Source organism: Mixophyes fleayi, chromosome 6 (genome assembly GCF_038048845.1).
Source record: "Mixophyes fleayi isolate aMixFle1 chromosome 6, aMixFle1.hap1, whole genome shotgun sequence".
Classification (NCBI taxonomy): domain Eukaryota; kingdom Metazoa; phylum Chordata; class Amphibia; order Anura; family Limnodynastidae; genus Mixophyes; species Mixophyes fleayi.
Window position 1 is genome coordinate 213,571,761 of NC_134407.1, and position 14,744 is coordinate 213,586,504.

The 14,744-nt window shown below is 43.7% G+C and overlaps 2 protein-coding genes across 6 annotated transcripts in view; both read right to left on the bottom strand.

The window, feature by feature from the left end:
* LOC142159781 (uncharacterized) overlaps positions 1–14,744 on the bottom strand; it is a 325,690-nt gene that overhangs the window by 112,344 nt on the left and 198,602 nt on the right. The gene's annotated exons all lie outside the window — the stretch shown is intronic.
* Positions 1–14,744, bottom strand: part of LOC142159829 (uncharacterized) — a 34,605-nt gene that overhangs the window by 3,454 nt on the left and 16,407 nt on the right. Inside the window, exons 3-7 of the mRNA XM_075214610.1 lie at positions 14,043–14,437; positions 13,837–13,925; positions 7,427–7,535; positions 4,904–5,391; positions 661–739 (exon numbers count right to left, since the gene is read on the bottom strand). Coding sequence (XP_075070711.1) covers positions 661–739; positions 4,904–5,391; positions 7,427–7,535; positions 13,837–13,925; positions 14,043–14,127 — 850 coding nt within the window. The 5' untranslated portion in view covers positions 14,128–14,437. The remainder of the gene's footprint in view (positions 1–660; positions 740–4,903; positions 5,392–7,426; positions 7,536–13,836; positions 13,926–14,042; positions 14,438–14,744) is intronic.

The following is a 14,744-nucleotide window of genomic DNA, read 5'->3' on the forward strand; positions in this document are numbered from 1 at the left end:
GAGTGTCTGGGGGCATAGAGGGAAGAGTGTCTGGGGGTAGAGAGGGTAGAGTGTCTGGGGGCATAGAGGGAAGAGTGTCTGGATGCAGAGGGGGCATTTTTTCATACAACTAAATAAGTATTTCTGTCCTGACCTAAATACTCATTACAATTTTTTGACCCAACTAAAACAGGACTGCTCAGTAATTATTTTGGAGGGGTGCCTTGAAAAAATTATGGAGACTCTAAGGGTGCCACGAACTGCAAAAGTTTGGGAGCCACTGCTCTAGGGGATTGTGGCTTCCCGCTTTAACCAAATACAAAGCCATGGCCCCCACACCACAGCATCCAGAGATCTTCCAAACTCATCAGCAATTCCCCCATCATCACCTCGTCCTCCTCTCTACCTCTCTTACACTGAAGCCATTATATAGTGTTTCATTACCACTACTCATAATAATATCAAAAGGAATCCCCGGGACTTAAGACAATAGGAGAGGGTCACCTTTAGGCTCTGATGCCACTGCAATTAGTGGCCTTTTGTTAGAATCTCATTTTGATGCATTTATCCCCTGCTTTTCCTTCTGTGTTTATCGTTGAGGGTCTGGACAAACATTCTGACAAATTTATCTCTACGAATTCTTAATGGGACCAAATGTTTGGTAGCTAAATCTTCCCTTACCCAGTGATGTGAGGGGCCGGTGATTCTCAACCATCACGTCCTTGTACAGACCTTTGTGCCCTTCTAAACAGTCCCATTCCTGCAAGGAGTAATAGTTAGTGACATCCTCACACCTTATAGAAACCTGACACAGATAACGATATAGTCATCATCCAGACACATCCCCTGGTAAAGACGAATATGAAATGTTGATAGTTAAAATAATAGACAGTCAAAATATATACACCAAACTATCGACAGTCATAATATTGACACAATTCAGTTTATCACTATTTTAGCTTTACTCTTACAAACAATGAGATATATATTTCACACATCCACCGGAGATTTACTTTCATTAGGAGAGACCTGTGCAATATGGCTTTAAAAAAAAAAAAAAAAGTATCTTTACGTTTTTAATTTTTTACCTCTAGGAATCTCTGGATTTGGGGTTAAGTAGTGGGCTAGCTATTCCTAGAAATTCCCACTGCGTCACCTCCAAGGATATAATAGGGTTTTTATACTTACAAAAAATCCATTTATCTTAGCCTACTGGGGAACACCAGGTACTTTTGGTTACAGTGCAGTGGGAATAGTCATTGGGCACTTTAGGAACGTTGATAACGAGCCCTAGCTCAATCCTCCCTCTTTCTATTTAGGCTTCAGTTTATGTTTAACTAAGCCCCATGGAAACAGAGACATATAAAGAGCGAAGCAATTGAGAAAGAGGAAAACAACAACCTCTTGAACAAAATACACAACATGTCATACAACAGAAAAACTAGACCATTAAGGGTACATTGGCGACATCCCAAAGCCGCCATCACTACTGGGAACCTCAGAAGAAACATCACAAAGCACCTTTCTCCCAAAACTGGCATCCTGTTAGGAAACTTACCTTCCGTTACGATCGCAGCCGATGCGCGGTACTTCTGGGCGGTGCACGGTTGCGGTCATGTGATCCGGGAGGCGGAGATTTCAAATCTCTCCCCTATTTCTGGCCGCTCTGAGACACTGCCTGTGTGTCAGAGGGATTTGTAACAAGAAACAGGCTGGAATAAAACTCAAACCTTTTTGAGATTTCTTCACCGGAATAACCACTTTGAAAAAAGTCAGGCAATTGATGACCTCTCACAGAGCCAGTCACTTTGTTGGACATGCAGGGAGCCCTATGGAAAAGAAATGTCTTGGAGGGTAACCGAGAAGATTGATGATGTGCCCTCAGTCCATAACTCCCCTTACCCTGCCACCCTTGATAGACTGAAACCACTGATTACACAACAGAAGAAGACCACCACGGCAGATGTTTGTCGTCAGAATGCCTGCCACACTGACTGCTTGTTTGCCAACTTAGTAGCTGAACGCCGAGCATACCAGGCCTGACGTCCATGCTGCAAACCACCCCTGGGGGTGGACAATTGAACTCTGTAAAACTGACCCCCTAAAGGATCAAATGGACTTACTTTTCTCCAGGTATGCTCTGTATGATCTCCTTTCACCTTATTGATAATGGTGTCAAGCTCAGGCACAAACACAACACTCCCAGAATAAGGGATCACTTCAAGACCCTTTTTTGACTCCACATCAGCCTCCCAGAACTGAAGCCAGAGGGTCTGAACAAGTGGAGACCGCAGAGGCAAAGATCCTTGCCCCAATCAGTCCCACCTCCCCCAAGTAGTCCGTAGCTTTCTGAATCTGTTCCACCAAATGAAGCAGTCCAGAATACGGTCTCCTGGCCAACAAACCCTCCAAAAGCTGTTCTAACCATGGCTCCACAGCTTTGTTAACCCAAGTAGATGCCAAAGCTGGCCTCAAGTAGACACCCGCCTCCACGAAAATGTACTTAAGGATGGTGTAGACCCTAAGCTCGAGGGCATCGTTAAGAGTGGCTGCATTGGGAAGAGGGATAATAGTGACCTTTGCCAACGCTAACCGGAGCGTCCATCAGTGGACGAGATTCCCATCTAGAGAGAACCTTAGGGGGAAACAGATAACAGGACTGCAGGAAATGGAACACCTGGACAACCAAGGCTCAACCATCAAATTCTCCAAATGGGAGGCAAAGAGAAAAGAATAATAATTAGCAGTGCAAAGAGAGAAGGCTCCGTAGTCTCACAAACTACTGGCTCAGGAATATCCAGCACCTGGCGCACAGCCCGTATCAACTCTTCCACCCCCTGACGGTCAGGAGGAACTTCCTCTATAAAAGAGCACTTCTCTACATCCGATTCCACAACCACTTCACACTCCTCCTGGGAAGAACCGTCAAAATCTGATACATTTTCCAGCAGAGAAGCAACCAACCGCCTGCTCTTACAGAGAGAAGATGGCGTAGAGGATTCCAACATCCTGTCTAAGGAGGAGGAAACAACAAAACCCTGCACCGAAGCCGCCAGACCTTGTTCTTCAGAGTCCACGACCACAGGTCCAGGCAAACCCTGGCCCAGCAAACCAGGAACAGTCTCATCCACACTCCCCTCCCCTCAGATTGAGAAACAGTGGGCAAGCTCAGCCACAGAACTAGCTAGTAACCAAGCCCAGGCCGGCTCCGCAGAGTTGAAACCAGTGTCCCCTGGTGCATACATCATGCGATCCAGAGACTTGCAGGCTGCACACAAAGCATCTGCGTTTGACCGCCCCAAAGGCAATTTTTATTTGCATATTGCACAGATAAAATTTCCCACAGAAGTCACCCCAGCCTTGGCCCTCAAAAATCTCCCTCTATCTGACATGATAAACACAGATGGGAGGAAAAACACATAGAAAGACAAGCAGCACACAATCAAAGCAAAGAAAATGAGCCTGCAATATAGCCAAAGAGCTTAAACAGTATGAGGTACAAACAACTCCAAACCCCCTCACCAAAACCCTTTACCTTACAAGAAAAATGATAGAGAAGGGGAGAGCTGGAGCTCCAAAATGGCTGCCTATTCTGATGTCTACACACGAGGTGTGAGAGACCACGAGGGAAGAAGTGCACAGAGTGCCCCATCCATCAATCCAGTGTCTAGCAGGGGCTTACATTAAAACTGTAACCTCTACCTGACCCACAGATCTAGCTCCCTAAGGAATCTAATGGCTGCCTCTAGAAAGAGACAGCCATCCCAGGGAGCCCACCGCGGTTTCCTAACCACCCTCTCCCAGCACTGTGCATGGTGAGGCACATATAGAAACCGTTGTAATTCCTACACCGTTCACCTGATTCGGTTGTAAATACCCTCGAATTAAAGCTGAAAATCTGCAGTTAAAGCACATCTTGTTAGTTTCATTTCAAATCCATTTTGGTGGTGTATAGAGCCCAAAATATGAGAATTGTGTTGATGTCCCAATATTTATGGACTCTTTACATAGAGTTTATTATATTTCTATCAAACTGATGAAATTGGGTATGCGAGAAGATTCCCAATGCCCTAAATGTGGCATGGATTCAGCTGATTTCTTACACCTCCTGTGGTCCTGTTCAAGGGGCGAAATGTTCTGGGAAACAGTAAAGAAATGTATTCAATCGACAGGAATTAGATTGCCCTTTTGGTCCCCAGGGATTTGATTATTTGGACTCTCTCTAAGATCTTCTCTTAGATAAATCTTCCTCTCTATAAGCTATTGGTTTACTGACTTTGACCAAAGTCTCCATTGCAAGAAAATGGATGGATGCAGAAGAACCTACAATTGGTAATTGAATAGCCCTAGTTAATGACACGCTTCAATGCATGAAAATTATAAAATATGGTATAGTCACAATACGCTGTAATGTCTCTAGCTAAAGATATAAATGAAGATCCTCCTTAAGTACCCAGTCTATTTCTTCCTGCATAATTTCCATGCATGCTTTATCAACCATGTTATATCATATTCACCTAGTTAAGATGTTGTTTATGTATATGTATATTAAGTATAAAATTTGTATTGTATATTTTATTATTATATAGGTTATATTTAATTGCACTATTTATTGTATAATTGTATTGTAAAGATATACTATATCACTGCTTTTTGCATTTAATTTCATAATACTGTACCTTGGGATTATGCTGGGGAGTTAATTTATGTTTCTTATTGTTTTGTTTGCTATTCTTAATTTTGGAAAAATCAATAAAAAAAATAAAAGATTTGATAATGTCAACAGTCTAAATATTTTTTTTTATCTGAAAAGGATTCAAAATACCTTGCAAAACAAATTAACAGTGTTATTAAAAGTAAATTGGAGACAGTAAAATGTGCCATGAAATTTCAGTGATTGAAGTTATAAATGATAAACACTTACATCTTTTATGTCTTTGTCCAGCAATCTGACTCCGTTCATTTTGGTTAAATTAGATGACACTTGGATGTCGGCTAAGGACGTGGGCTGTGCCGGGATATCTTCTTGTCTCACCCTCTTCTCGACTTGACTTAGGGCCTCACAATTAGGATGATAATACGTGGTGGTGGAAGGCATCTCATTGGTTACATGCCGGATAACTTTTGCCGGTGTTTCAACGGTATTTCGGGCACAGTCTTTGATCTCTGACCTTGCAACAGAAACACCCGTTTTCTCTGCCCTGGGTGGATGATTATGCTCACTGTGTGAGAGCAGCTCTCGGGCATGGGCCAGTTCCCTTGTGATGGCATAGGCTGGACACTTCCCAGAATTTTGCTCTGTACAACGCCAGTAACAACGTTCTCCTCGTTGCTTGTTCTTGCAGAACACAAATCCACCGACATTAAGGAGCATAGTTCCATTTTGAGAAGGGACCAGGCGACACGATTCTTCTGAAATAATTAGCAAAATATCGGTTGGGTTTCTTTAGCATTAAAAGAAAAAAAGGATTAATTAAAATGCTATATTCGTAAATGACCAAGCTTAGATTGCTCACAAACTTATAATCAAATAGAAATAAACGTAAGATGTAAGAATAGGTGACTGAGAGAACATTTGGTGTTTCCTCCTGGGTCAGACTCTCTTCATCAACAGAGACAGTGAAGGTTCCTGGGATTCCCTCATCAGAGACTGAATGCGGCCACATGGTAAACTTGTAACCTGTCATTCTCTGTGGAGGGATAGTTCAGGGCTTGTTCCCAGTCTTTGACGTCTGCTCTGAACTGGACCAACTGGGTTAAGGATTAGATGACTCAGTACATATTTTTTTATGATTATGGAATAGGAAATATTGAATCAATGTATTAAAAAAGTTGTTTTAAATGTTTTCTTGTTTTTACGTTAAGCCACAGCACAGCAGAATTTGCTAAATGTGTTTGTAAATGTTCTATGAGACTCTCTAACCAGACGTGGTTATCAAACTGCTCTGTCTCATGACTATCATCATCATCATTTATTTATATAGCGCCACTAATTCCGCAGGCCATTGGAGCTTACAGTCTAAATACCCTACTATAGACACACACACAGACAGACAGAGAGGGAGAGACTAGGGTCAATTTTGATAGCAGACAATTAACCTACCAGTATGTTTTTGGAGTGTGGGAGGAAACCGGAGCACCCGGAGGAAACCCGCGCAAACACAGGGAGAACATACAAACTCCACACAGATAAGGCCATGGTCGGGAATTGAACTCATGACCCCAGCGCTGTGAGGCAGAAGTGCTAACCACTTAGCCACCGTGCTGCCCAGAACCATAACCTTCAGCATCCTATCATGCATGATAGAAAATAAAAATGAAACATTTTTTGCGTTTCCTCTAATCGGAGTTCATAGTTTTTGATAAGTCTGCCATGACGTAGGGTAAGGAATGATGACTCAATGGTGGACAAGAGAGAGTAGGAGAGAACACAAGAGGACGATGAGAATCTAAGCTCTCACGAGCAGGGCCCTCTCTGCTGAGCACCCACCCTGTGTTTTGTGTATGCCCTGCTTACCCTACTGTCCGGCTCTGCAGAATACTGTCTTGCCTCTGATCAATGACTATCACTATGGTAAGTCAGGGATCTGTGAATAAAGACTAAAACACCCCGAACTTTGATGTAAAAGAAACACCAGAGAGTGTGAGAGGAGACTGGTCAGACCTCTGGCTGATGGCTCACAATTACATTACAATTAAATAATGCTTCTGCCTTACAGTAGCCCCACACATATTCTCGACCATGAGCTACACTTGTTATTCCACCTTATTAATTGTATCCCACACCTTTTAGAATGTAAGGATATTTGGGCAGAGCCATCTTTATCTTTTGCTTCATGTCGTTGTCAATCTATAGCACTAAGTAGTAGGAGAGCAGGGGTCTAAGGCTGGGTACACTACAGAGTTTCCTGACCAATGTGTTATCTACAACGATTGTACCAACGACTGGAAAAAAAAGTCACTATCAGCAGCCGATTCATGCGTACACACTATACATGTTTTAATAGGTTTACCCTAAAATCTGTGCTCTTCAACTGTCAATCGTCGGCTGAAAAGATCATGATTCTGTAACCTCTATGGAGATCCTGATCATGAGGGCAAACACACTGCAGGATTGGAAGGACGTCGTTCTGTAGCTGAACAAAATTTATAGTTCTGCTGAAGAATCAAATCAAACCATGATCTGTGCTTTGGAACAATCCTCGTTTATTGCTGGAGCGTACACACTAATGTAATATCGGGCAAAACAATCGTCATCGTTTGATTGACCCAATACTCGGCTGAAAACACTGTAGTGTGTACCCAGCCTAATGGCTGCTGACTCCCCCACTGGGCAGATCTTTTTCCTCATTAGTTTCTATAACAGAAGGGTGTAGAACAAGAGATTGTTGTAGTGACTGAACATGGAGAATATAGAAGATTTTTGCATTTAGTGCTTATTACTCACCTGTGCTGATATCTGTAGGGATTTCCTCCTCCTTACACTGCTGATCACCCCTCACATACGTCTCTTCTTCCTTTATGTCTTCTACTTTACCATCAGTCAGCTCCTTACCCTAAATAACCCACAAAACAATAAAATAACAGGTTAATAATGTCAGATTTATTGAGTGGAGATTAACCCCTTTATGCAGCTTTGCTATGTGTCAGTTATATGAAAGTTCATTTTGTAACGACTTTGTTTATCTTAGTGAAGGATATTAATTGTCCTGGCTGCACTATTCAAATGATTTTATTCACTTGTAAACATGTTATTAATTTAAAGAAGCACACCTTGTTTACACTAATTTCTAAATAGTTTTTTGGGGAATTAGGCCACATCCTTCAGGTGCTGAAAGCTTTGCAAATAGAGGCTAAGGAACAGTTTTAAATGTGACACCCAGTATATACAATTCTCACACATACTAGGGACTCGCCTACAGGAGATGCCCTGAAGTTGGCTTATCCCAATATAGCTATATTGTGCACAAAATTATCCTATTTACATATATACTGACACATAGTGATTTATATATTGTTTGTTCAGAGCACCAGATAATATTTTCTTTTATCCTAGTGAAGGAGGCTTTACTATGGTGGAATATACACACACACATATGATAACATTTTTGTACTCACCGTAAAATCTGTTTCTCTAAGCACAGTTGGGGGAAACTGCGGACCATGGCGTATAGAGGGCGCTGTGGAGTCAAGGCACTACAAAGACTTGTCTAGCCTGCTCCCACCCCTCTGTGCCCCCCCTCAAACCGGAAATGCTCAGTTTATTTACTAACCAAAACGCAAGAGAGGGCGAAACTCAATCAACAGAACACATAACGAACTGTCAGAATCAACAAAAGGGTGGGAGCGTAGTGTCCCCCAACTGTGTTTAGAAAAACAGATTTTACGGTGAGTACAAAAATCTTATTTTCTCTAGCACAAACATTTGGAGGACACTGCGGACCATGGGAATGTTCCAAAGCTGCCCCTAAGGGTGGGAATGCTCAGAGCAAGCAGCACGTAAAACTTTACGGCCAATCCGATGTAAGACTTTTAGATCCTATGGTAGCTACTCGAAGAGGGCTTCCTGGCCAAACCTTTTTATTTCTAAATTAAGGTTTCAACTTCCAGGCCGTCCAAGCCAACCATGCCAGGTCTTGGTGGAAGAAAGGACCCTCGCTTTGCAGATCTTCACTCAGAGGAAGATGCCAAGGTGGTCCACCGCCATGTTGAGAAGATCAATGTATTAGGACTGCTGAGGCCGGTCAGGAGCCAGAAAAATTACTGGAACTTGCACGCTCTTTATGTTTTGCAGTACCCTTGGCAACACTGGAAGCGGAGGGAAAATGTATCCTAAGCTGAATGGCCAAGGAACCGTCATAGAGTTCACCAAAAACACCTGAGGATCCCTTGTCCTGGCACAATACTTGGCCACTTTGTAATTCAGCCAAGAGGCCATCAAGTCTACCTCTGGTAGCCCCCATCTTTGAACAATCATACTGAATACCTCTGGGTGTAAGTAATCCACCTCCCAGTTTAGGACACCCGAGATAAACACCGCCGAAATGACCGGAACCCACCGGTCCCCCCCCCATTTCAATACTCTTGGCTTCTTCTATCATCGCCAGTGAACTCCTAGTTCCTCTCTGATGGTTGATATAGGCCACCGCAGTGGCGTTGTCTGACTGTATCTTGACAGGCCGCAACCTCAAGATCTCCTGGGCCTAAGTAAGCTCATTGAAGAAGGCTCTCAACTCTCAGACATTTATCAGTACGCAACCTTCCTCGCGAGACCAGGTGCTCTGTAAGTGGAGATGCAGAATCAGCACAACGTCCAGTCCCAGGCTAGATAAGTCTTTGTAGTGTCTTAGCTCCACAGCGCCCTCTATACCCTATGGTTTGCAATGGTCCACAGCTGTTTGTTCTTTTGTTCTAAAGAAATATATATATATATATTTTCATTCACACACACACACATATATACATACACATATATACGGGCAGGACTAATGAATGTTTTCTTCTTTTTCATAACTGGTGCTGGTCTGTTCTTACTTATTACTTCGTAATTATGGCTGCACCTATATATACATATCATAAAAATTTGAGGAGGGGATGAAAGATTTGCCTGTCTTGAAAAGAGAAACTTAATGGAATTAGGAATTGTATTCTATGTTACCCAAAGGCCTTAGTGAAGGAATAGACAAAGATTAATTTAGGGGCTCACGTCAGTCATCATGCAATTATAAATTGCTTTTACTCTTTGGACTCCCTAGCAGGCATAACTAACGGGTTAACTTTCTACTCTGAGCATAGAGATTCTCATTTGCAACTAATATCGGAGATGGACACTATCACACAGTGATCACATACTACACTATAATAAAAATTGTATTGTTTACATGTCATGCGAGAGTAACTTCTGAAGATAAGAAGGGAAATAAGAATGTCTTAGTTAAGGCAGAGATACACAAGAAGCCAATCGGTTAAACAATATTATTATTATTATTATTATTATTATTATTATCCTTTATTAGGCGCCACAAGATTTCAGCAGCACCGTACACAATACAAACAGTAGACTATATGAGGGTGAAACAGTACAGAACAATAAACGAGTATTACCAACACTAGAGAAACTCCAGGCATGGTGATTGTAGTAAAGTTGGAGCAGAAGAATAGGTATAGAGACAGGAGGGAAGAGGACCCTGCTCATAAGAGCTTACATCCTAAGGGAGGGTAAACAAACATCATGCACAGAAAGGAGTCAGTTGAGGGGAAATAGCGTGGGAGAAAGGAAAAAAGGTACGGGAGGAGAAAGGAGATGAGAACGAGCGGAGGACATCGAGAAAGCGTTAGGTGGATGGCTGGTAGGCTTTGAGGAACAGGTGAGTTTTAAGTTCCCTTTTGAAGGAGCACAAGTTAGGGGACAGACGGATGGAGCAAGGGAGGTAGTTGGATTCTGGAGTGGGATGAGGTGATCAGAGTGGAGGAAAGGTGACGGTCATTGGCCAAGCGCAGGGATCGGGAGGAAGTGTGAATAGAGAGAAGGTTAGAGATATAGGGGGCAGTTGAGTCGGAGAGAGCCTTGTAGGTGATGGTGAGGAGTTTGAGAAGGACTCTGTAGGGAAAGGGGAGCCAGTGTAAGGCAAGGTAGACAGGGAAAGCAGAAGAGGAGCAGCTTGAAAGGAAGATAAGTCTCATAGCCACGTTGAGAACGAAGAGGAGCAAAGTAATCAAGATGTGAAATGATGAGTGCATAGATAATAGTTTTGGTGGCATCCTTAGAGAGGAAGGGCCGGATGCGGGCAATGTTCCATAGTTGGAAGTGACAGGATTGGGCAAGGCATTGAATGTGGGGGGCATTGAGAATGGCGCACATGCAGCGGAATTGGGGGAAAGAGGAGATGGTGGTGTTGTTAACAGAGATAGAGAGGTCAAGGTGGGATGAGAGCCTAGAAAGAGCGAAGATAATGAGTTCAATTTTAGCAATGTTAATTTTGAGAAAGCGGGAGGACATCCAAGAGAAGAGGGCAGAGAGGCAGTCAGATAGAAGAGAGAGGAGGGTGGTGGAGAGATCAGGAGTAGAGATGTAGAGATGAATGTCATCAGCATAAGTGATACTGAAGACCGAAGGAAGAAATGAGAGCACCCAAGGAGTTAGTATAGAGCGAAAAGAGTAGAGGGCCAAGAATACAGCCCTGGGGGATTCCTATGGGGGGGAACAGACATGGATACAGAGAAGGAATGGTTAGCGAGGAATGTGGTGAACAAGGCTAGGACAGACCCAGAGAGGCCGACATAGAGAACGGTTTGCAACAGGAGGGGGTGGTCCACAGTGTCAAAGGCCGCGGAGAGGTCCAAGAAGATGAGTTAGGAGAAGTGACCCCTGGATTTTGCTGATAGACAATCATTAATAACTTTAGCCAGGGCGGATCCAGAGGAGTGGAGGGGGCGGAAACCGGATTGGAAAGGATCGAGGAGGGAATTGTCCAAGAGGTGTCTGGTGAGGTGGTTGCAGACAATCCGCTCAAGTAATTTAGAGGCATAGGAGAGAAGTGAAATGGGGCGGTAGTTAGTAAGTGAGGTGGTATCAAGATTGGGTTTTGGAGAATGGAAGATATAAGGGCATGTTTAAATAAGGAGGGGTTGATGCCGGTGCAGAGTGACAGATTGAAAAGGTGTGCTCTGTAGGAGCAGGCAGCGGAGGAGAGGGAGCGAAGGAGGAGAGAGGGGATGGGATCAAGGTGACAGGTAGACAGAGGAGAGGAAAGAATATGGGAGTGAACTTCTTCACCCGAAGTAGGGCAGAAGGAGCACCAGAGTTGGTTGTAGGAGGAAGGTGGAGCGATGTGGGTGGCAGGAGAGGGATGAGAGGAGGAGATGTTGAGTCTTATGGCCTAAATTTGGAGGAGAAACAGTGGAAAAGTCAGTAGCAGAGAGGGAAAGGGGGGGGGGGGGTCTTGAGAGAATTGAATGTGGCAAAAGGCGGCAGGGATTAGGGGACTAAGAAGAAATGAGGGAGTTAAAGAAAGATTGTTTAGCGATGGCAGAGCAGTAGGAAGAGAGGATAAATTTAAAATGAAGGAAGTCGGGCAGTGAGTGAGATTTCCTCCAGAGACATTCAGCAGATATATGTAGTGCTACAGTGAGACAATACCAGGCAGGGAGGAAAGAGTACACGCAAACATTTGGTGAGTAATCACAGGAACGGGTGAATCCAGATGGATCAAGAGAATCCACAGGAGCTGTCAGACAATAGTAGACGCAATTCATAGAAATAGCAGGGTGCAATGGCAGAAATAGCAAGTTCATGCCGATAACACAAATAGGTAAAGATGCAGTGAATGACAAGACTAGTCCATAGAAGCAGCAGGTTCCAAGATATAAAGGGTAAACTGCAGCACAGGGTAAACAGGCTTCTGCATCTAGACGAGCGCCTGCCCTCTTGCTATGCCCGCGTCCCATTGCATAGCAACAGGACATTCTCCGTTTCTATTCGCATGCATACGCAAATCTTGACATTCTGTCGCATAGCGACAAGAGACACTCTCTTCCTGTTCAGCGATTGGTTGCCTTCCTCCTGCCGGCAGCACCAATCAAGGAACACTTCCCTCTATTTAAAGACTGACTCCATTTGGATGCCAGAGCATTTGGTCTTCAGCCTTGCTCCAGAGTTTGTTCCTGTGTATCTTTCTTATTTGGATTCGGACCCCAGCTTGTTCCTGACTTCTCCTTCGGTTCCTGATTCTGACTCGGCTTCCTGACTATTCTCCTACTCCTGATTTGGCTGTGTTTGTCTCTCTGGTTTTTGACCCGGTTTGCTGACTACCCTGTGCACTGCTGCATCCAGACTTCCATCTAGTATTCTGGTGCTCCATCACTGCTGCCTCATTGGATACCTCACCAGCTAACTGATACAGAGGGCCACGACCTGCACGCCTCCTGCAGTGGAGTCTATACCTCCTTGCGGGGGTCCCTGGTGAAAACCAGGGGCGTGTTAGACTACGCGCCTCAGTACTCACAGTAGCGCCAACTGCTGGTAGGTGTCACCACCTTCATCCTCGTGGTTGTGATAGGATGACACTATAAAGTTCAGATGTAGGGTCAATGAGACAGTTACACAATTGCCAAGAGACACGAGGCACTAGATAATGGAGACAGGTATCAGGATTCCAGATAGCCAGGAGGCACGGGGCACCAGATGATACACAGGTGATACAAGCAAATGAGGGTCAGGCAAGCCAAAGAGCCAGAAGCCGGTAGGTCCACAAAAGTACTAGGGAACAGGCAAGAGGAAGGTCATATCAAAGCCAGGAGTCTGGGTCACAAGCAGTGGTGCAGAAACGGAGGGACAGGCAATAGTCAATACCAGGGTATGTCAGAGTACCAGTTCCTCAAACCCTTGTTCATCTGTTAGAGAATGAGGACCTGGCAGGATGGAGGGATTATTGCTCCGAGTGTCCAGGAATCTCACCTTTCTCCTGAGAGGAAAGTCCAGATTAGGAATCATCTAGTAAATGGAACTGGGCGTGTCCCTGACTCTTACGAGACTTGTTGCCTGACAAAGTCTCCAACAACCTCTCCAGTGATGAAGACACACGTGCCAAACCCTGCACAAACTTTTCAAGGTTTTGGAACCAGGGTTTTAGATGCTCATTATCTTCCTCTACAACTTCAACTTTAATTTCAATCAGATATACACCATATATAACCCTCTAAACAATAAACATATATAATAATGTCAAATTGAATGAACTGAGATCAAATAAAAGAATATCAGTATACGAAATCCACACAGCTTATATACAGGTAATATAGTTCAGTGTCATTTTTATTTGGTGAAACTCTCATTTATTTTACCAGATACCCAATTACCTGAGGGATACTGGGATTTTCCTCTATACAGTCCTGAGAATAAAGAAGACGGGGACATCTCTCTGGGGTATTTCTGTTACTGGATCCATCTGTAGGACACATACAATGACAGAATACATTGTTTATATGCGATTGTCAGATGATGTGTATATAGGTGGCCATCATAACTGCTCTCTCCTTTACAATGAATTAAAGTCTCCTCTTACCCAGTGATGTGAGGGGCTGGTGATTCTCCATCATCACGTCCTTGTAAAAACCTTTGTGTCCTTCTAAATACTCCCACTCCTCCATGGAGAAATAGACAGTGATATCCTCACACCTTATAGGAACCTGACACACACAATGATACAGTCATCACCTAGACACATCCCCTGGTGTTACTGTATAATGTCCCATTCCCAGCAGTCACCTCTCCAGTCAGCAGCTGAATGATCTTGTTGGTGAGTTCTAGAATCCTCTGGTCATTGTTTCTCTCATGTATCAGTGAGTGAGGTGGAGGCACTTTGATAGGGCTCTGGGTCCTGCTCTGTCCTCCTGACACATGGGGACAGTTACTTGGTGTCACACACTCACCAGATTTCTTCTTCACTACTGTGTAATCCTGTGTGTTAAAGAGAGAATGGTTTGGCATAAAGAGTAGACCCCCTTCGTTGGTTCACAGATCCTGCAATTATTGCCAATATACGGATGAACCACACGTGAATTAATGCTCTCAGAAAGTGAGATATTAAAGTTGGAGAACAACAAACACTAGCCTTTCGTTCAAGCACCAGAGAATAGTCTGAGTGGGTTTAAATACAGAAGTGCCTGACATCATGGGTATCTGAACTCATGCTCAAATGTCACAGGGATCATCTAAGTAGGATTTTCATAATTTTTTTTTTAGATGCTGTGTCCCTTTGATATAT